General features: G+C 39.1%; 1 protein-coding gene across 4 annotated transcripts in view; it reads left to right on the forward strand.

Annotated features, from left to right (window-relative positions):
* Window positions 1–23214, forward strand: part of CDC42SE2 (CDC42 small effector 2) — a 110540-nt gene that overhangs the window by 80330 nt on the left and 6996 nt on the right. For all 4 annotated transcript variants that reach the window (XM_017847858.1, XM_017847859.1, XM_017847860.1 and 1 more), the window contains exon 4: window positions 20748–20849. In XM_017847858.1, coding sequence (XP_017703347.1) covers window positions 20748–20849 — 102 coding nt within the window. The remainder of the gene's footprint in view (window positions 1–20747; window positions 20850–23214) is intronic.

Below are 23214 nucleotides of genomic sequence, written 5' to 3' on the forward strand. Positions count from 1 at the left end.
TTATTACTAGTGTATAGGAACCTAATAATTCTTATATGCTACTTTTTTATCCAGATATCTCACTGAACACTTGTGAACACTTGAATTTATTTATTTACTTATTTATTTATTTTTTGTTTTTGTTTTTCTTGAGACAGAGTCCCACTCTGTTGCCCAGGCTAGAGGCACGATCTCAGCTCACTGCAACCTCTGCCTCCCAGGTTCAAGCGATTCTCTTTCTTAACTCAGCCTCCTCAGTAGCTGGGATTACAGGTGCGTGCCACCATGCCTGGCTGATTTTTTTGTGTTTTTATTACAGACAGGGTTTCGCCATGTTGGCCAGGCTGGTCTCGAACTCCTGGCCTCAGATGATCGGCCTCAGCCTCCCAAAGTGCTGGGATTACAGGTGTGAGCCACTACACCAGGCCGAATTAGTTTAATAGTTAGCTGAAATGCTTATCTCTTATAGGTATCTCCAAATAGTGACTTTTTAAATCATTTTCTGATATTTAAATCATTTATCCTTTTGGGATTTTAGCTGAATTGACTAAGACCTCTAGTATAATGATCAGTATTGCCAGTGATGGCTGAACATCCTTCTTATCCTGAGTTTTTATGATCTGTGATATTATTAGAGATGACATTTTCGGTAGTCAAGGATTCCCAATAGGAACACTTGAGTCCTATTGCCATATTGTTTTAAGGATGCCCTGTAATTTTTTGTTGAACGTGGTGTAGTGGGTAAAAGGAACCAAGGTAAATAGGCCCGTAGTGTGATGTTTTATGTTTATCTGGTTAGGGCCTAGGCCATTTTACTATTTGCTGTAGCTGTAGGTGTTGGAGGCTAAAATTTCATCTGGTGTCCTTGTTTTTGTCCCCTTGTTGTCTTTGGGTTTCTCTAGAGACTTCTTCTTAAATAAGAGCTGAGACATACTGTTGCTTCATGTGTAATCCCCTGTTGTACAGGAGCCCTGTAGATGTGTTGGTAAGGTGTGGGGAAGGGAGACATTATGTATTGCTATGATTATGTCTCAGTCTTTCAGTGAGCCCATGCACCTGGTCTGTGACCTACACAAAGTGCTTCTCAGTTTTGTTTTTTTACCCGTTAGGTGAGGCAAAAAGGGGTAGAGGAGACTGGAGTTGGATATTTCCCTTCTCCCCAAGTTGGTTAGTTTTTGGAAAAACCTAGTTGATTAGGCTCTGGTAAAATAGTTTCTCTTGAGAGCAAACCTTGTTAATAACAGAATACTTTGGTGCATTTCATTGTGGCTGCCCTTCCCTTCTTTTGCAGAAACACAGATTTTCTCTGATCTTCACTTGAGAACCTGGTAAGGTTCCCTGAGGTAAAAACCCACAAAAGTGTAGGGGATCCCTAAGACTAGGTCCCCCTGGCGTCTTAAAGTTATTCACACTGAGCATCCAGCTATTCATCAATTACAGTTTAGGTTTTCCTGCACTGGTACTAGATCCTGTGAAGGTTTCTGCTTGTTGATTTCTGTGTCCACCTGTCTGTCTCTCGAGTTTTGGGGGAAACAGTTTTCTCTGTGACCTCACTTCTCTGATGGATCTAAGAAGAGATACTGTTTAAGTTTGATCGGCTTTTTTCTTGTCACGTGGATGGGAGTGATGACTTCTAAGCTCCTTATGTGCCAGATCAGAAACCAGAAGTCAAGTTGCCATATTTTAAAAGATTTACTTACTGCCAGTATTCACAGGGTATATAATAAAGTGAATTCTCTTCAATATATGATAAATGTATAGTCACCAATAGCTGAAATAGGAAGACACAGATTACGTATTTAAATGGCAGGACCATAAGGCTCTGGAGTTATGAGACATCAGAAATACATTTTCTGCTACACAGAGGATTTGCAATTTGAGTTTCTCTCATACTGAAACAGGAAAAGTTCCCTTGTGCCCCTAGAAGGCGTGCGACGGGGGTGTGGCTCACTTCTTCAGTGCCCTGCTGCTCAAACCTCTAGGGGAGCATACAGACGGGGAGCTGTGGGGCTCCGACCCCACCGCAATGTCCAGGGATGAATCTTTATAGCTGAAGCGCCAGAGGGCGTGTGTTACAGGGTGCTTTTTTAGTTTGCCTTGTGTTAACCAACTCAGACTCTCTACGATGTCATAAGGGCAGAAGGCTTTCTGTATCCTGGGTTCTTGCTTTGGTATACTGGAAGAATCGGATCACACGTGGGCTTGGAGAATGAGTGCAAAGTTTTCTTGAGTGGAAGTAGCTCTCTGTTGATGAGGGATCCAGAAAAGAGATGGTTTTTCCCCTGGAGTTGGGCTGCTCGGTGGCCCCAGCTGTCTTCTAACTGCCCCAGCCAAACTCTGCCACGTCCAGCCAGTTGATGGCCTGCTGGCATGCTGGCGTCTGTTGGTATGCTCTTCTGCAGGTGTGCTCCCTCGACGTCTTTTCACCTTCTAGTCGCTTGTGTGCTCCTCTCAATGTTTGGCTGCTGTGTGTCTGCCTGCTAGGGTCTTGGGTTTTTATAGGCCCAGGATGGGGGCATGGCGGGCCAGGGTGGTCTTGGAAAATGCAACATTTGGGCCTGAAAACAGGAGTGCCTGTCCTCACCTATGTCTCTCCGTGGGGGTGGAGCCCTAGCCAGGGACCTGCCTTTCTCTACCCAGCACTTCCTGTCCCCGCTCCTATATCATTTAAAGGAACCACACTCTTCCCTTCCCAGCACTCCTGTATCAGTACATTTAATATGTTTGTTGTTTGTTATTGTTTAATGAATACATACTTAATATGAAATATTCCACAAAAATTCCACGAACACCTGATTTCTTACCTTTTTGATTCCTGAGAAAAATTACATAAAACTTAATGGGGCTTTGTGGTTACCATAATGGAGGAATAGCTTGCTTGTTGGCATCAGGAAACAGATGTAAAGAGTCACTAATAATTTTTGTTTCTTTACATTATACAAAGACATATCTTTGGCATTCTAAACAGTATCAAATCAAGACTGCCTTATCTTAAAGCTGCTTGGTCATCTGCTAAAGTTTTCTAAAATATTTACTGAAATAAAGTGCTGCATGCCAACTCTCCCACTTGTTCCCTATCACCCCCTGCTCTTGCACATTCCATGTGTGAAAAGGAACAACCCAATATTGGGAAGAAAATAGAATGCATTTTTCTGAGTATAGTAGAATAGTCATTTTTCTCTTCCTACTCCTTCATTTTAATATAGTACAATGCAGAGTATAATAGAGCCCCAATGTTTTGAGCTGTGATAATCCAAAACTTATTAACTAACTGTAAATGCTGTAGTTGCTGTTGCTAGATATAGCTAAGGTTGTAGATTTTTAATTGGGTGGTTGCTCTCCTGCAATTTAATTTTTTAAAAAGCTTTGTTAGGACTGGGCACAGTGGCTCACACCTGTAATCCTAGCACTTTGGGAGGCCGAGGCGGGTGGATTGCCTGAGCTCAGGAGTTTGAGACCAGCCTGGGCAACATGGTGAAACCCCGTCTGTACTTAAAAAAAAAAAAAAAAAAAAAATTAGCCAGCGTGGCGTTATGTGCCTAAAGTCCTAGCTACTTAGCAGGCTGAGGCAGGAGAATTGTTTGAACCCGCAAGGTGGAGATTACAATGAGCTGAGATCGCACCGCTGTACTCCAGCCTGGCAACAGGACGAGACTCTATCTCAAAAAAAAAAAAAAAAAAAAGGTTGTCAGCTCTTGACAGAACTATAGTGAATTCTTCACCAACTTATTGAGCATCAGAATACTGATCAACTTCTAAGGTAGCTTTAAAAAACAAAGAACCCTGATTTACAGGGAAAAAAAAAAGCCACTTTTCATATTATTTGCCTTCCCGTCTAGTGGTTTCCCACATAGCACTGATTTTTTTGTAATGCTGTTTGTCTCTAGAATGTTATTTTGTTTTTGTTTGTTGTTTGTTTTGTTTTGTTTTGAGACAGAGTTTTGCTCTTGTTGCCTAGGCTGGAGTGCACTGGTGCGATCTCGGTAGATCACTACAAGCTCTCCTCCCGGGTGTAAGCAATTCTGCTGCCTCAGCATCCTGAGTAGCTGGTATTACAGGCACCCTCCACCATGCCCAGCTAATTTTTGTAGTTTTAGTAGAGATGGGGTTTCGCCATGTTAACCAGGCTGGTCTCGAACTCCTGACCTCAGGTGATCCACCCGCCTCGACCTCCCAGAGTGCTGGTTTTACAGGCATGAGCCACCGCTCCCAGCCTTTTTTTCTCTCTCTCTCTCTTTTTCTCTTGAGGTGTCTCGCTCTGTCTCCCTAGCTGGAATGTAGTGGTGTGATCTCGGCTCACTGCAACCTCTGCCTCCTAGGTTCAGACAATTCTCCTCCCTCAGCCTCCTGAGTAGCTGGGACTACAGGCATGCACCACCACACCCGGTTAATGTTTGTATTTTGGTAGAGATGGAGTTTCACCGTGTTGGCCAGGCAGATCTCGAACTCCTGATCAAGTGATCCTCCTGCCTCAGCCTTCCAAAGTGCTGGGAATTGCAGGCATGAGCCAACACACCTGGCCTTGGAATGTGTTATTGTGGACATGTACACAGTTATAGTACATTTGTAACAATAACACTCTGGTATTTCTACAGTGAGCCAGGTAGTTGTGAGGTAACAGTGAGTACAACAGATGTCATCTCTATCATCATCTCTCTCACTTTAGTGGACGACATATTTACTGTACAAATAAGTATGTATGATATCAGGTGGTGATAAGTGCACTGTGGAAAAAGAAAGCAAGAAAAAAGAGAATGACGTAGGAGAAATGGGGATATTAATTTAAATAGTGTGTTCAGGGAAGGCCTCTCAGATTAAGTGCTATATAGGCACGAGTTTAAGGGAGTAAAGTACACAGATACCTAGGGCAAAGCACTGCGAGTGAGTAGTAAGTGCAAGGTTGGGTGTGTGAGTGGAACATCAGAGAAGGCAGAATGACTGTGAGGCGTGGGGCCAGTGGTGGGAATGAGATCTAAGAGTTAACCAAGGGCCTGTTCATGTTTGGCCTTCCAGGTCATGAAAAGACTGGTTTTTATTCTTTGTGAAATAGGAAATCATTGAATGGTTTAGAGCAAAGAGCCAAAGTATGCGGAAGAACATACCTATTTTTTCTAGTGGTTTGACTTACTGTATGCTCAGAGAGCACTGACAAACCATACTGCACACTGTAGCCCAGTGAGACACCTCACTCCTTCATGCACACTTAGCCTCCTCAGCTGTCTAGAGTATGGAATATGCTCTGCAATAAGGTTGCAATTATTCCCTTTGTGGCTTTTCTTTCTGCCGTTTGCTGTTCTGATGTATAGTTTTAACCTATAATAGAGTGGGGGCATGAGGATATGTGCAAGTGATGGTGCTGGACTTGCCCACAGTGAAACAAAGGAAGTGCAGTGTGCTCAGTGTTTAGATGGTTTAGGTTACTTCAAGGGAAGTGGTTGAGGAAACAGAGTGGGGATAGATCAGTTAGACAGCTAAGGATTGCTTAAGACCTTAGACGTTTTAGAAAACATCAAAGTTAGGCCAGGTGCAGTGGCTCACGCCTGTAATCCCAGCACTTTGGAAGGCCGAGGTGGACTGATTACCTGAGGTCAGGAGTTCAAGACCAGCCTGGCCAACATGGTGAAACCCTGTCTCTACTAAAGATACAAAAAATAGCCGGGCATGGTGTCCCATGCCTATAATCCCAGCTACTCGGGAGGCTGAGGCAGGAGAATTGTTTGAGACCGGGAGGCAGAGAGTTGCAGTGAGCTAACATTGTGCCACTGCACTCCAGCCTGGCCTGGCCCACAGAGCGAGACTTTGTCTCAAAAAAAAAAAGAAGAAGAAAAAAAATAAGAGAAAAAAGAAAACATCAAAGTTAACTACTGCAGCCTCAGAGGATGAACCAACAATTCCATGAAAGGTGGCTGGAGGAAACTAGCTGAGGGCACTCCATGAGGGGATTTATGTAAAACAGAAAAGTGATTGCTCAAATATGATGGATCTCCATAGCTTCTATGCTATAATAACCTCATATGGCACAGATTTGTATAGAACTTCCATTTTCAGGAACCACATTTTATACCCTAAATTAGGTATGAGTATAGTAAAAGTGTCATCTTTTTTCCTTTTTCTGAAAACACAAATGTGCATGTTCCTGATTTAGTTTCACACAATCACATTATAAAACCATAGTCATTTCAAAATGCTTAAACTAAATGAATTTACTTAATAAAAGAAGAAAATTAGCCTTATCAGGGCTGGACGTGGTGACTTATGCCTGTAATTCGAGCACTTTGGGAGGCCAAGGCGGGTGGATCACGAGGTCAGGAGATGGAGACCATCCTGGCTAACATGGTGAAACCCCGTCTCTACTAAAAATACAGAAAATTAGCCGGGCATGGTGGCGGGCGCCTGTAGTCCCAGCTACTCGGGAGGCTGAGGCAGGAGAATGGCATGAACCCGGGAGGTGGAGCTTTCAGTGAGCGGAGATCGCGCCACTGCACTCCAGCATGGAGAAAGAGCGAGACTATCTAAAAAATAAACAGAAGAAAATTAGCCTTGTCAGTTGAGAAATGAAAAATAACCCTACTTTTTAGAAAAACATCATAGAAGACTCATTCAAATGTTTTAACTGTACTACCAAACCTAGAAATTCTAAAGACTAGTATACTGGAACTACCTCCCCTGCCTTAGGGCTGACTATTCTATTTTCTTGTAGATAGTCACTTTGGAATGTAGTGGATGGAATTCACTGTATATTGTACCTCTTCAGCTCCTTTAATATAACTGTGGAAAAAGTTCAAATTTGTCTATATGTACTTGAAAACGAACTAGAAAGGCTGTTTTCAAAACTGGAACAGACAGGTTCTGGTGTTCCAGTACCGTTGTCTGTGCCCTTAACCAATTAGGAACTATTGGTAAGCTAGTGTCCGTAGCATTCAGTGTGAGTTCAAGATGGGGAAAAGGGATAAGAAGGCAGTAGAAAGCTATTTATGTTTTGAAAGGATAATGCTTTTATAAGTTTGTAAATGTCAGAGAAGAAATTTTGCTTTGATGTTTTTCGGTTCAGAATGTAGTTGATCTTTATTCAGTTCAGATTGGAGTTTTTTGTTTTTGTTTTTTTTTAAACTACATATCTCAAGTTGAAGCAAGCAATTTCTTTGTAAACCATGTGGTTGTTGCAATTTTTAGTTACTTAAAATGTGACGTCAGCAAAAGTAACAAATAATAATCAGTCTTTAAAAGAAAAATTAAACTTCTTTCAAACTGTAATATATTTGGTACAAAAAATGTGAAACAGGCCAGGTGCAGTGACTTGCACCTGTAATCCCAACACTTTGGGAGGCTGAGGTGGGAGCATTGCTTGAGCCTAGGAGTTCAAGACCAGCCTGGGCAACATAGTAAGACCTTGTCTCTACAAAAAATTTTAAAAATTAGTCGTGTGTGGTAGTGTGTGCCTGTAGTCCCAGCTACTCAGGAGGCTGAGTTAGGAGGATTGCTTGAGCTAGGAGGTTGAAGCTGTAGTGAGCCAGGATCGCACCACCGCACTCTAGCCTGGGCAACAGAGTGAAACCCTGTCTCAAAAAACAAATTATAGATCTATATAATTTTATTTTTTATATATATATTACAGGTTAAAATATATCAAATATATATATGTATATGTGTGTATGGTGTATGTGTGTATGTGTAATATATATGTGTGTATATATATAAAAAATGTAATGATGCACAACAACAAACAGATATAAACTCCTGCCTAATACAAATGGTCTGTTGGTGGACATTTGAGTAGTTTCTAGTATTAAGTTTTTTTCTGTTACAAACTATGCTATAAATTCTTGTACATGTCTCAGTATATACATGACTTTGAGTATACTTGTTTCTGTAGCATAGATATCTAAAAGTGGAAATACTGAATTGTGGGGTGTGGGCATGATCAGTTTCACAAGATAGTGCCAAATTATTTTGCAAAGGGATAATTGCTCCCACATTAATGTGTTACAGTTCTGCTTTCACAACGTCTTCATTAATGCTTGTTTTTTCACGTTTTGATTTTTGTCAGTCTGATGGGTAAGGTGGGATTTCATGGTATTGTTCTTTTCTGGTTGCTAGTGAGGTTAAGTGAAGCACTTCTTCTTGTGCTTGTTGCTCAGTACGGTTTCCTCTTGTGTGAAAGACATGCCTGCTCATGTCTTTTGTACATTTTTAAAATTTCTTATTTATTCATATACTTCCCTCTTCTGAATACAAATTCTTTGTTGGTTATGTGTGATTTAACAAAGTACCTTTTTTGGCTTATATTTTTGTGCTTAAGAATTTTTTCTTACCTCTCATTCATAAGGATAATTCACCCAAATTTCCCTATAAAAGTGGAATAATTTTGCCTTTTACATAGAAGCCTGGAGTTGATTTTTGAAGAAGGGATTTAATTATATTTATTTTCCATATGGGGAACCCTCTGTCCCACAACGACTTCAAAAAAGTCTTTCCCGGACAGACACGGTGGCTCACGCCTGTAATCCCAGCACTTTGGGAGGCCGAGGCAGGCAGATCACAAGGTCAGGAGATCGAGACAGTCCTGGCTAACACGGTGAAACCTTGTGTCTACTAAAAATACAAAAAAACAGCTGGGTGTGGTGATGGGCGCCTAAAAAAAAAAAAAAAAAAAGTCTTTCCCTTCCCCCACTGGTATGCGGTGTACACGATCAGGCTTCCGTACATGCATGAGTCAGACTCTAGATTCTGTTTCACCATTTGTTCACCCTGGTGCCAATAGATGATGATACACAGTGTCTTCTAGAGTTTGCATTAATATTGTTTTGATATCTGGGAGGGCAGATCCCTTTGTCTTCACCTTTTGTTGTGTTTTGGCCAGTCTTAGTCCTTGACTATTACGTATCAGTTTTAAAATTAGTTTGTCAGATTTTCCATAAGGCCTGTTGGGATTTGGATTAGACCTGTATTGAATCTCTATATAATTCCCTTTTGTGAAACTGGTGTGTCTTCATTTTTAAGCTATTTCCATAAATACTCTTTTAAAACTTATATTTTTAAACATATTCAGAAGTAGACAATAGTATAATGAGCCCCATGTACCCATCTCTCAGCTTCAACAACTTTAATTCTTGTCTGATCTTCACCTCATTCCATCTACTTTATCCTTTCCTCTATTATTTTGAAGCCAAATCTGAGACATTATATCATTTTGTCCATAAATATTTCAGTATCCCTAAAAGATAAGAACTCTTATTTAATGTAACCACAGTACCATTATAATACCAAAAGTGATTTGAAAGGATTTTACATGTAAATGTACAGTATAAAAGTTATGAAACGTTATGAAGCATATATTACTCGTTAGGAAATAGGACGTTGCCAGCACCCCAGAAGCCTCCTTGTGTCCTTTCCAATTACACACATCCCTTTTCCAACACCTGGAGGAACTGCTGTCCTGATTTTTATGGTAATCACTTCCTAGTGTTTTATGATTTTACCGTCTATATATGTATCCCTAAACAATATAATGTAGTTTGCCTGTTTTAACTTTAAATGGAGTCATTACTGGTTGTAATCTTTTGTGTTTTCTTCTTTAATCCAGTGGTATATTTATAAGATCGATTCATATTGATGCAGACAGCTAAATTTTATGTTCATTTTTCTTTAACATTTTCTTGTTTGGCTGTACCATAATAGATTTTTCCATTCCAGTTCTTTTGATAAACCTAGTACGGGACTATTATGCACAATGCTCTTTTGTGCATTTGTGTATGTGTAGCCTGGTAACATGTACACAAGTTTTTCTAGGGTATATACCTAGGAGTGACATTACTGGGTCTAACAGCTAAGGAAGTTACCTTTACCAAGCAAAAGGAAATTCTTTTAGACTTGATGTTACCATCTTACATTCCCACCAGCTGTTTGAGTGTTCCATTGTGCCATATCCTCATCAACACATGGTATTTTCAGACTTTAAAATTTTTATCAATGGGGGAAGAATGTAGTAACAGTTCTTTGAAGGTTAGCCTTGTATTGTTTTGCATTTTAATACGAGAATGAACAGTAACGCTGACTTATTAATAGGTTGTGAGCTTCAGGATTATGCACAAATAAGAGATTTGTTGAAGTAACCACAGTTCCACACTTCCACACCCTTTGTCATCAGCATATCCCATTTGTGTTACAGTGTAAGACTAGTTATTTCAGAGTACAGAAAAAGACACATTTAGATGAACTGAAGCAGATTAAAGTGACTTTATAAGACAACATCTTTGTTTTTATGTTTAATTTCAAGTATGGTTAAGCACTAATTTAATTCAGTGCTTTCTAGTTATTCTGCTTCTAGTAACTCTTACAGAAACAAGTGTAGTCAGTAGCCAACAGACATCCATGTCAGCCTATATATGACTTACTAGTAGAGCTTAATTTTTTAAAAGAGATGAGAAATAAAGAGAAGGTCTAGTATTTTCCTCCCACATTCCAACAGTTCATTTTATGTGCCCCCTTTGGGTGAGCACATTCCATGTTGTAGACCATTGATTATAGTAGTCAGAGCATGGAGCTCTGGAGTTCAGAAAAGTATTTTATTATTGTTGTTATGACAAAATAATTACCATGTAAAGAAAAGAAAACTCAGGGAAAAAATTCATGAACAAAAGAGAAAAGAAACTTATGGTTAAATCATTTTTAAAATACATACGGCAAATAAGCATCAATTTTTTTTTCTGTATGCCCATTGGAAAATATCGTCTTGCTTCATCTAACAGGCAATGTTAAGTGGAGTCACTATGTGTTCCTCTTAACTGGAAGATTTCTTTCTTTTGGTATGAATACTGAAGCATTTATTTTACCTTTTTTTTTTTTTTCCCCCAGCAGAGACAGGGTCTTGCTTTGTTGCCCAGGCTGGTATCAGGCTCCTGGCCTCAAGTGATCCTCCTGCCCAGCCTCCCAAAGTGCTGGGATTACAGGCATGAGTGACCTAGCCTGGTCAAACATTTCTTTAGTTGTTTGAAAGTCATCTGACCATATCTGGGAAATTATGTTTATTTAGAAAACATAGCCTTTAATTGCCAATTCTGTTATTGTGTAAATGATGTGCAAATCTCCATGTTTTCATGAGGTGGCTAATTATTAAAATGGCTAAAGAGTTGCTTCTAGACCGGGCATGGTGGCTCACGCCTGTAATCCTCCCAGCACTTTGGGAGGCCGAAGCGGGTGAATCACGAAGTCAGGATATCAAGACCATCCTGGCTAACACGGTGAAACCCTGTCTCTACTAAAAATACAAAAATCTAGCTGGGCGTGCTGGCGGGCGCCTGTAGTGCCAGCTACTCGGGAGGCTGAGGCTGGAGAATGGCGTGAGCCCGGGAGGTGGAGCTTGCCGTGAGCTGAGATCGGGCCACTGCACTCCAGCCTGGGAGACAGCGAGACTCTGTCTCAAAAAAAAGAGTTGCTTCTAAAACACCAATAGCATGAAATTTTTTTAAAACTGACTCTTGGGGTTTTATAAGCCTAGACACAACAAGAATGAAGAGGATTAAGCCTTTGTCTTTCTAGAGTTGGTGAGGATTGGGTTCTGATTCTAACATGGCCTTGATGTATACAAATAGGAAAAAAAGGAATACTGGTGAGGAACTCAAAATTGCATTATTTTTCAAATCAGTAGTGAGTTAAGACTAGGTAGTGCATTGTTCTAGAAAAATAAAATGTTTTTGCTGATATGTATCTGTGACTAAAGGGAAGTTAGAACTTAAGTAATCTGGGATTTAATAGTGGTATTTTAGTAACTATCTGGGGCTGGTATTTATAAGGTTTATAATATATTGAACATTTTAGAAGCACTTTTAAGAATCTGTTCATCTGTGATGTAAACAGATGGTATAAATCATTCAGTTTTTCATCCTTCTCTCAAACTTGTTCATATTGAGTAGGAAATATTACAGATACATTTTATTAGCAGCTCTCATGTAAGACAAATTCTAGGTCAGATCTCAGTTCTCTTTTTAAAGTACTCAGTACCCTAAAGTTTGGTCGGATCTCTTATCACCCTTGCACATAGTAAAAATTCTTCTGGTTCTTAGATATTTCTGGTATTTATGTTCCATCTACTTTTGTCGATTGAGCTTTCTTACAGTTTCTTGAAAAGGTGTTATGCTTACATTCTTGTTTTAGCAGATGGTATATTGTTTGTTTTATATGTGATTTTGTTTTGTGAAATGAAAATAATTTTCATACAGTCTTAAAATTTTAGATCTTAGAGACATCATAGGCAAATGTAGTCAAATACATGTGGGCACGCGTGCATGCAGATTTGGAAACTATACTAAGAAGTTAATTAGTAAACTAAGATCAGCGAATTAGTGGCAGAGCCTTTTGCATTTTAAGACCAGTTTTCTTTCTAGTATATTTCAGTAAATTTTACCGAAATAGAAACGAACATCCAGGTTGGATATAAAGTTGAGTTATGAGACTATGTAGATACACAGCACTAGGTGATAAGTTACAGTGAAACAAGCAGTGTTTCAGTATTTCAGAAAGCATTTTTTTGCTACCAAGTGTTAATTATTATCTGCCGTTTTTGCAGACTTAGTTCAAATGCTTTCATATATATTAACTTCGTGAGAAACATGTCTGTCATTTTAATTTCTTCATTTTCCCCCCCTTATCCCCTATCACTGTTTGTTTTGGTTTGGTTTTGGTTTTATTTGTTCTTGCAGTGTCTTATCAGTTTTACCACGAGATACTTATGGAGGGTATTAGAACAATTAATGATAGTTTCATTAAAAGTTAAGCAAACAACTTTGGGAGGCCGAGGCAGGTGGATCATGAGGTGAGTTCAAGACCAGCCTGGCCAAGATGGTGAAACCCCATCTCTACTAAAAACTACAAAAATTAGCTGGGTGCGGTCGCAGGTGCCTGTAATCCCAGCTACTTGGGAGGCTGAGGCAGGAGAATCAACTGAACCCGGGCGGCAGAGGTTGCAGTGAGCCAAGATTGTGCCACTGCACTCCAGCCTGGGCAACAGAGTGAGACTCCGTCTCAAAAATAAAATAAAATAAAATAAAGGTTAAGCAGACATTGTGTGTGAAATTTGTGACAGAATTTTTTTTTTTAAACTAAGCAAGCCAGAAGCAATTCCAGTGCAAAGTGTGGTATAAGAAAAATTAATTATAGTACAGTACTTGACTCAATTGTAAACACTTTTCACATAGAGTTAATATAAACACTTGATAGCTATATCTCAATTTTATATAGTAAATGTTTGGAGGGAACTATATGACTTGCTTTGAAACACAGTTGTTCGCACAGTGATGTGAAGGAAAGAACAGTGGACAAGGAAGACTCCCAGATCTGATTTTAGTTAGCTGTGGGACTTTGGCAAGTAATACCTTCCTAGGTACATTGTATACTGTATATATAGAGTGGATAGGAACAATCCCAGATGGACCCATAATGGCAGAAATTTCTAGTGAAAGGTTTTTAACACCATTGACAAATACATCATTAATACTTGAAAGAGCTAGTTCAAATTAGTTTCTCCCTTCCTTTTTTTTTTTTTTTTTTCTGACCTATTTTGTGCTTCAGTTTTCATCCTTGGAATATGTGACTTAAACCAGATACTAATTTTAAATAGAAGGAGAAAAAAACTGTTTTCACTTCAGGTTTCTCACTGAGAGATGAGAACAACTAGTTCCTTCAGTTTTGCTTTTAGCAATTTGGCCCTTGAAAAGGTCACGATAGATTTGCTTTAGAGATTCCTTTTAAAAACAAATTTTGGGGTCTCTTGCAAAGTTCTCATCTGTCACAAGCTGCAAAATACATACCGAGTAAGAAAAGGTTAGTTGTTGGACAGATACTGACAGCACCACACTTAAGATTAGATTGTAAATGCATTACCAGCAGCTCACCTATTTATTTATGAATATTTCCAGCACAAAATATCTTTCCTTTCTGTACTTTGACTTAGATAATTCTCTGCTTATAATACTAGCTGGTTTTGGTTTCTCTGTGGTGATCTATGGTGTGACTCTCATCTCCTTTAGAGATAGCTCCTTATATAAACTCTGTCACTTGAGGGCCACTGCTGGCATTCCAGTGAGTGAGCTAAGCCCTAGAAGCCAGACAAGTAGAATTTTTTATTTTTCTCACCATAGAAGATACAGTACAAGTTTGTGTATAGAAGAAGTTTATTATTTTCTCAAGTGTTGACCTAAGTATGAGAATTTGGAATCCAAAGTAGGCTACTCAGTTATTGAAGGGCGGATTTTTTTTCCAGTCTCTATAGTATCTAAAACCTTGTTTCTCTTTCATTTGTCCCTTAACATATTAGAAATTTTTTGTTATATTCTTAGAAACCAGACTTCCACAGGCAGTTTTATCAACTCAGATTACCACCCATGGGAACGGTGAATTCAGCTTCTTGAACATGAGTATCCAGGACCTGGACACTGTTAATACTCCCATCTTGACCAGGCATGGTGGCTCATACCTGTAATCTCAGCACTTTAGGAGGCCAAGGTGGGTGGATTAGGTGAGGTCAGGAGTTCAAGACCAGCCTGACCAACATGGTGAAACCCCATCTCTACTAAAAATACAAAAAATTAGCTGGGCATAGTGGTGCACACCTGTAATTCCAGCTGCTCGGGAGGCTGAGGCATGAGAATCGCTTGAACCCAGGAGGCGGAGGTTGCATTGAACTGAGATTGCACCATCGCACTCCAGCCTGGTTGACGAGTGAGACTCTTGTCTCAAAAAAAAAAAAAAAAAAAAAAAAACCTTTATTCAGTAGAGAGTACAAAGGTGAACAAAGGAGGGCTTCTGAGCAATGGCTGAGACAAGAAGTGAGAGTTTGCCAGAGGATCCCAGATTTGAAGGGAAGGTAAAAGGTCATATACTGCTATAGAAGGTGCTAGCAAATGAGTTCATGGCTTTAAAGTTCTTGGACTGTGCCCGGTATCTTATAAGTACTCTTTATTACCCATTTTTACTTCTTAAATATTCAGCTGTTAACCTTTATTTTTTAATTTACCTTTGAGGTTCAGGGGGTACATGTGTAGGTTTATTATATAGGTAAACTGAGTCACAGATTACCTGGTGTACAGACAGTTTCATCACCCAGGTAATAGGCATAGTAACCATTAGGTAGTTTCTTGATCCTCTCCTTCCTCCCACCCTCTACTCTCAGATGGGTCCTGATATCCGTTGTTACCTTCTTTGTGTCTATGTGTACTCAATGTTCAGCTCCCACTTATAAGTGAGAACATGTGGTATTATGTTATGGCCTCCAGCTCCATCTGTGTTGTTCCAAAGGACATGGTCTGGTTCTTTTTTATGGCTGTGAGGTATTCCATGGCATACATGTACCACGTTTTCTTTATCCAGTCTACCACTGATGGGCATTTAGGTTGATGCCATGACTTTGTGATTGTGAATAGTGCTGCGATGAACATACGTGTACATGTGTCTTTATGGTAGAATGATTTATATTCCTTTGGGTATATACTCAGTAAGGGGGTCCTGGGTCAAGTGATACTTCTGTTTTCACTTCTTTGAGAAATTGCCATACTGCTTTCCACAATGACTAAACTAATCTACATTCCCACCAGCAGCATATAAGTGTTCCCTTTTCTCTGCAGCCTCACCAGCATCTATTGTTATTTGACTATATGTAATTTTTTTTTTTTTGAGACAGAGTCTCGCTCTGTTGCCCAGACTAGAGTGGTGTGATCTTGACTCACTGCAACCTCTGCCTCCCGGCTTCCAACGATTCTTGTGTCTCAGCCTTTCGAGTAGTTGGGACTACAGGGGTGTGCCAACACACCTGGCTAATTTTTTGTATTTTTGTAGAGATGATGTGTTACCATGTTGCCCAGGCTGGTCTCGAACTCCTGAGCTCAAGAAATCCGCCCTCAGCCTCCCAAAGTGCTAGGCTTACAGGCGTGAGCCACCATGCTTGGCCTGACGTTTTAATAATAGTCATTCAGCTGTTAATCTTCAGAGCCAGTGTTTCTAAACTATTAAGCCGTCAGTATCACTTGGAATCTTGTTAGATATGCAGATTAAAGCCCCACTCCAAACTTGCTCAATCTGAAATTCTTCTGTGACTAGAACTCAGAAACCTGTGTTTTAACAAACCTTCCAGGGATTCTGATGTATACTGTATCTTGAGAACCACTGCTTCAGAGGTTCTACCCAATATAAAAACTAAAACAGTGTTTGTTACCAGTTAAAACCTCTCTAGAGCACACAGCATTTCTATGAAACAGAAAATTAAATCAGCAGATAAGTATTTTTTATGCAGAAATGTAAACTCCATTAGAATTGGCATTACATGGTTTACATCCTCCAAATATAATAGGTTCTTGAGAAATATTTGGCGATAATATTAGATAAGACAAACAATTTTTAGAGAACTGAGCTGACATTGTTTCTTTAAAAAAGCCTTTTATTCATTCAACAGTCATTTATTGTCTACTGTGTGTCAGGCACAGCTACTGTTACAGAACTTGTAGTAGTGTAGGAAAATCAAACTGTAAGCAAGTAAGTTACAATACAATGTTTTAAGTACTATAATTGAAATATGAGCCATGTGCTCTGAATGTTCAGAACAGGAAATAGCCAACAGCCTCAAGTAAGAATGTTATGTTTGAGTTGGGTCTCAAAGAATGAGTAGGGAGAGACTTGGGGCAAGGGTGTTTCATATAGTTTGTTGACATTACTACCATAAAAGGTATTTTCGTTTTTTGTGTCAATGAATATCCACTAGGAACATTTTCATCAAAAAATGTCAAGTCCATTTTTTATATTATTACAACTTTTGTTAGTCTTTTTTTCTGTACTGTGAACTAGATTGATTAACTCGGAAGCAGCTCACACACCCAGGGAATCAGTCACTTGCATCATAGAAAAAAATACCCACTTGTTTTAGAAATGCCTGGTTCCTAATTATACTGTCAATATTTCAAAAAACGAATGTAGCTTATTTCAGAGGTTCCCAAACTTCCCTTAACAGTTCTGTAATTTTTTTCATGGTGCCTTTAGGCCAAGAGAAATACCGTACAGACTTGTTTATTAACTAATTTGGTACAAACAACTTAGTAAAGATTTATGTCCCAACAACTTATTTGCCTTTAAAAAATAAGATATAAATTGAAAGGAAAAATATTTTTATTTAATTCTTAAATAACCATTTACATACTTACGGTGTGTTTGTGTCTGTTAGGATTATACAACTTCTCAAACTGTGGAATCAGACTGAACACCACCACCTTCTTTTCTAGTTCCATACTGACTTTTGCATAGTGTTTGGGTTTTTTCACAGTAACCACTGAAAACTCAGCTTCATAAGGATATGCTGTTAAAAAGAATATGTTCTAATGTTGAAGTTACAAATTATCTGAAGTTGGTAGCTCACTCAGTGTCAAACACATTGAGTCTCACTGTGTTTCCCTCAAATAGAAAACCCTGGCACCCCTGGGTTTTGCTGGGATGCCCCAAGACACAATTTGGAAATAGTGGGCTTGTTAGATTTAATTCATAGATTTAGGGATTCAGTTATACAACTCAACTGACTTTCTCTAGGTCATAAAGTTGAGTCAGTAGCGTAGTTTTCAGCCTTTCATTTACTTTGGCCACATTTGCATAAATGATTGCTGTTTTATACCCTGAAAGTTCCAGCTTTTTTCACTGTCCCAGATGGCAGGTATTTTAATTTTCTTTATTCACTCTGTATCTGCTTCTAGAACTACCTCAGGCTGTACATCTTTTACTCTTACTGTAGGCCTTCTGCTAACCTGATGGGACCTGGCCTTCATTTGCTTCTCAGTGACCTGTGTTTGCACACTAAGCTGCCCAGAGAATAGTCTTTGGGGAAGTTTTACCTTTTAAGTGATTATGTAATTACTGTTTTCTAGCAGCTACAGTTGATCCATATGCCAGAAATGTGACAGAGGTAGATAAAGTATGGTTATATACATACTTGTTTAGATAAGGATGCAAATATGATTCATACAGTAGCACATACTTTGAAATTAACCTGCTTCTCGCCTCCTTGCATATACTCCAAATTGTTTAGTTCATTATCTTTAATAATTCTGATGTAATAATGTAAAAAGTCACGGGAAGAGACATTTTGCCTAATGTCCCCTCCACACTAACATAGTGATTCATGTGGGTCTCTAGTCCTTCACCTTAGGCAGAATAAAAGTTAGTATTTTAAGGATGCAAGGATTATTCAGATGGTTGACGTTCTTAACAAAGTTCCCTATACAGAATTTGTTTCCAGGAAACATGGTGACTCTGCTAACGACAACTGTTAATACATATCAGAGCAGAGTGCACCATTTCCTGTTTTTCTTTGTGGAGGTCCGACTCTGGAATTCCCCTTGTTTGCCCATGACTATTCTTTTTTTTCTTTTGAAATAGAGTCTCACTCTGTCACCCAGGCTGGAGTGCAGTGGTGTGATCTCGGCTCACTGCAACCTCTCCCTCCCACCCCCCAGCCCCGGGTTCAAGCAGTTCTCCTGCCTCAGCCTCTCGAGTAGCTGGGATAACAGGTGCCTGCCACCATGCCCAGCTAATTTTTTTTCTTAAAATATTCAATTTTCCATTCAATTTCCCAACAGGGCCCCAAAAGACAGTTTCTTACCAACTTCCAAAAAAGGGCTCAAAGTAAAACTAAACTTGTTCAAATAAAGCAATGAGAGTACTTTGTTCCTTAGTGTTATAGACTTATAATTTATATAATTTTTTTTAGGGAAAAGAGTGAAAACTATAATACAACTTTTCCGAGATTAAAAAATATTGCAATGACATGTCATAACAAAGAGCTTCTGAAAAATAACCATAATGGAAAAAAATTATGTGGCTACTACTGAAAAAACCTAGAGCTGGGGTCAGCAGACTACTGCTTTTACAGGCCAAATCTAGCCTGTCACCTGTTTTTGTAAATAAATTTTTACCAAAACATAGCTACACATTTAATTTCATGTGCTCTACAGCTGCTTTCATACTACAATAGCAGAGTTGAGTCAGAGCTACAGTGGAGACTGTGTGTTGGCCTGCAAGGTTATAATATTTACTATCTAGTGTGGACCTCTGAAGAGGATAAAGTGGAGTTATTTTCCAATGCAGTGAAATTATAAAGATAAATAAAATAAGTGATGAAAATATAAGAAACTTGGAAGATTACAGACACACACATGTTCAAATGTCCACGTAGCAGGAACTCCAGAAATAGCAAAATGAACACATGGAGCAATTATCAAGGAACTAATAGAATAAAACTTTCCTAAGATACAGAAAACCTGTGTTTAGATAACCATGTGCCATGCAGAATTACTGGAAGGAAAATCCAACAAACGTGGAGATGGTCTAATGTCATTGCTGAATTCTAAGGATGAAGAACATAAATATTTCAAAGGAAAAGCGTCAGGGTTTGTTTTTGTTTTTTTGTTTGTTTCTATCTATGACAATAGAAATGAGAGGACAGTAAAACAATGTATATTGACTTCTAAAATATACGCATGGGCTCGCCACTTTTGTGGTTTTATAGAAAGTCATGTTCTCACCCTGAAGAGCTGTCATATGGGACTGTCTTGATAAAATTTTAAGGTTTATCAGGATCATGCCAGCATTTCAGTAGATAAGGACATAAAAGTGTTATGTTCAAAGGCAGCTAATCCAACAAGTTTATAACTCTGCTTGGTTTTGAGGGAAGCTGCAATTTCAGGAGAAGTACACTATTGACAGTAAACTGGGATAAGCAGAGCCCCATAGTAGGACACTAACCCAACGTGGCCAGTGATCTCTCCCAATAAGATTATCATATCTAAGGGGTCATGGAAAACAGATCTAAGATAATCTTCAAAGCTGGAAAACTCTTAGATAATCAGTGAAACATAGCAGTATGGTAAGGAAATAATCTCTAAGGTGTAGATGAGCATATTGGTCAGAACAGGGATACCAGCTGGTGGCTAAAGTTACTGGAGAATGGGGCTCAGCACCCCATGAGAAGTGGTTGTCAAAAATTAGGAAGAGTCAGCCAGGCGTAGTGGTGCATGCCCGTAATCCTGGCTACTTGGGAGCTGAGGTGTGAGGATTGCTTGAGCCCAGTTAAAGACCAGCCTGGGTAACATAGCAAGACTCCATCTCAAAAAAAAAAAAAAAAAAAAAAAATTAGGAAGAGTCAGTAAGACCCAGCCTAGTTAGTCAACAGGTTTAGTTCCCAGCTACAACAGACCAGAGAAGAGTGAATGGACTAGGACCAAATCTGTCACCCTCTCACCCTCCAACCCCCACCCACACCAGCTGAAATGACAGATTCATTTTAGCATAGAAAGGTAATTGGGTATAATCTGAATAATAACCATCAAAATATAATACATCTGTTAATGATGAAAGCCAGAAAATAATGTTTAAAATCAGACATTCTATTCAAACCACACTGTGTTCTTTGCCAACAATAATAGTGACTGAGGGTAATTTTACATGTCTCATTATTTAAAAAGAACAAAACTTAAGCGGTTATTATACAAATATGTGGATGACCAGAACTAGACCAAATAATCTATTAAGTTCTAAATAATAACCTGTTATTTTGCTTTACTAATCATTTTTGTGCATATGTTTCTCTTGGGGATTTCATCGTAAGAAGTAATTGTGGCAGGCTAAGAGCTAGGCATTTTTGTGTTCTTGGCAAATTTATTAAACAGTCATAGTATAAAAATCCATCAGAATAAGTTGTTCATAAGATCACTTTCTCAACACATTGTTCCCCCATATTTCAGAAAAGGCGACGACGGATTGACAGAAGTATGATTGGAGAGCCCACAAACTTTGTGCACACGGCTCATGTTGGATCAGGAGACCTGTTCAGTGGAATGAATTCAGTAAGTATGTTGGTGGGACATGCAGGTAGGGCATTGGGGCATAGTCATGTGAAACCTGTGTGATAGGCACAAATATTTTTAATAGCATTATGCTAAATGAATTTGTATATAGTGAATGTAAATACATAATATGAGCATAGAAGAGGGAGAAGCAAACTAATGATGAAAAATTAATCTCTTCGAATTTGCTGGGTTATGTATTTGTTTCTGTTTCTTGTACGCAATTCTTCATAGCTGCCTTTGTCCCAAATAAATACTTTGAAACTTGAAAGGATTTGAGTTCAGAGTAGAGGTTAATATCCTATTGATTCTCTTGCTCCCACCAAAGAGACTTGGATATCAGCCTTTTAAATAATAATCTCTTTTTGTTCTTTTAAGTTCAGTTAGTTGCCTTTTGCACACATTTTTATTGCTTTACTTTATAAACCAGTGGTCTCCAACATTTTGGCACCAGGGACCGGTTTCGTGGAAGACAGTTTTTCCATGGGGGAAATGGTTTTGGGGTGAAACTGTTCCACTTCAGTTCATCAGGCATTAGATTCACATAAGGTGTCCGCAACCTAGATCCTCACACGTGCAGTTCACGATAGGGTTCGTGCTCCTATGAGAATCTCTTGCCATCACGGATATGACAGGAGGCAGAGCTCACACAGTGATGCTCACTTGCAGCTGCTCACCTCCTATTGTGCAGCCTGGTTCCTAACAGGCCACTTGCGGTTTTGGGCCCCCTGTTATAAACTATTCATCTTTACCTCATAATATTAGAATGTTGGTGATTTATTTACTCTAAGTTCTTACGCAGTAAGCATAGGATTAGAATTTTCACATATCCCTTTAGGTCAAGGCAGTAAAAATTTTGTCACATTTGCCAGCAGGATGTGAAGAATCAGAAATAAGATTTATTCGCTATCTTTTAATAGACGTTTCAGTGAGTTTCAGAATAGGCTTTAGATCTACTCAGCTGATCTTTTAGTCTTTAATTTTTGTTGAAGAGAAAACCAGAATGCATTATAATAGAAGCAGCACCAAATGCAGGTTCTTGTCAGAGTTGTTCCTCACATTTGCCTTAAAGCAAGCCACTGAGTATCAACAGACTGACCCTTTTCCCCATTCCTAAAGTAAGCAAGTATCTAAATGATCCCTAAAGTGTTCAGAACCAGAAAGTCAATAAGGGTTTTATAAACAAAATTATGATCCACTGTATACCAACTTACTAGACAGCATTAACAAAAGACTTAACAGAGACTTTAAAAATAGGTAGATGGGTATCCTGGATACAGCAACGACGTTTGTCATTGCAGTTACTAGGTAAGCAAAGGAGTGACATTTGAACCTTCCTGGAAAGGAAACAGCTTGTTTGTTTTAAATCCCTAGGAAGAGTACTTTGTTTCACTTGAGTGCTTTTTGGAAATGCAAGAGATATCATGTTGCTGTCAAAATAGCCAGTAGCTTTGTTTCCTGCATCAACATAGTGTAAAAAGACTAACTAGGGCCCTATTACTTTTATTAATATGGTTACTATAATAAAGAGAATGGGTAGTTTCAAATTTATTATATATAATGAATTTTAATTTCTCTCTCATCAACAGATGTTGTCTCTGCTGCCTCAGATTTTTTAAAAATCCAGCTATAAGGCCAGACATCGTGGCTCTCTCCTGTAATCCCAGTACTTTGGGAGGTTGAGGCAGGTGGATCACCTGAGCTCAGGAGTTCAAGACCAGCCTGAGCAACGTAGTGAAACCCTGTCTCTACCAAAAATACAAAAAAATTAGCTGAGTGAAGTAATATGCACCTGTGATTCCAGCTGTTTGGGAGGCTGAGGGGGGGAGGATTGCTTGAACTTGGGAGCGGGAGGTTGCAGTGAGCTGAGATCATGCCTCTGAACTCCAGCCTGGGTGACTGAGTGAGACCCCATCTCAAAGAAATAAATCCAACTGTATAGGAGGAATTAAATTTTAGTTCATAGCATTTAAAATCTTATGTACATTTCCAGATTTCCTTTAAGATTCCTCCCTGAATGAAAAACCTATCATTGGCATATTATCTTTTTTGCTTCTCATAGTTTAGGTAGAACTTTAGGACTGTACTTTGCAGGGCTTGCACACCTGCCTCTTAATCTTAGATGCAGGATCGAGATGGGACTTTATCTGTGGTAGAGTTTCTACCTTGTCTCCAGGCAGCCTTCTCTGCTACTGAAGTGGACTTTTTATGAAGTATTTCAGCCCTTTAGAGCTAAATGTGTTTCCCAAATGTGTTCTGTAGTTAATTCATATTTGAGTTTGCTATCTCTAAAGCAATATTCAGCATCCATCCCACCATCACAGAGCACTGTGTTCTGGCTGCTCGGAATGGTGTTGTTCAGTTA

Source organism: Rhinopithecus bieti, unplaced genomic scaffold, assembly GCF_001698545.2.
Source record: "Rhinopithecus bieti isolate Rb0 unplaced genomic scaffold, ASM169854v2 scaffold_28846, whole genome shotgun sequence".
NCBI classification, from domain to species: Eukaryota; Metazoa; Chordata; class Mammalia; order Primates; family Cercopithecidae; genus Rhinopithecus; species Rhinopithecus bieti.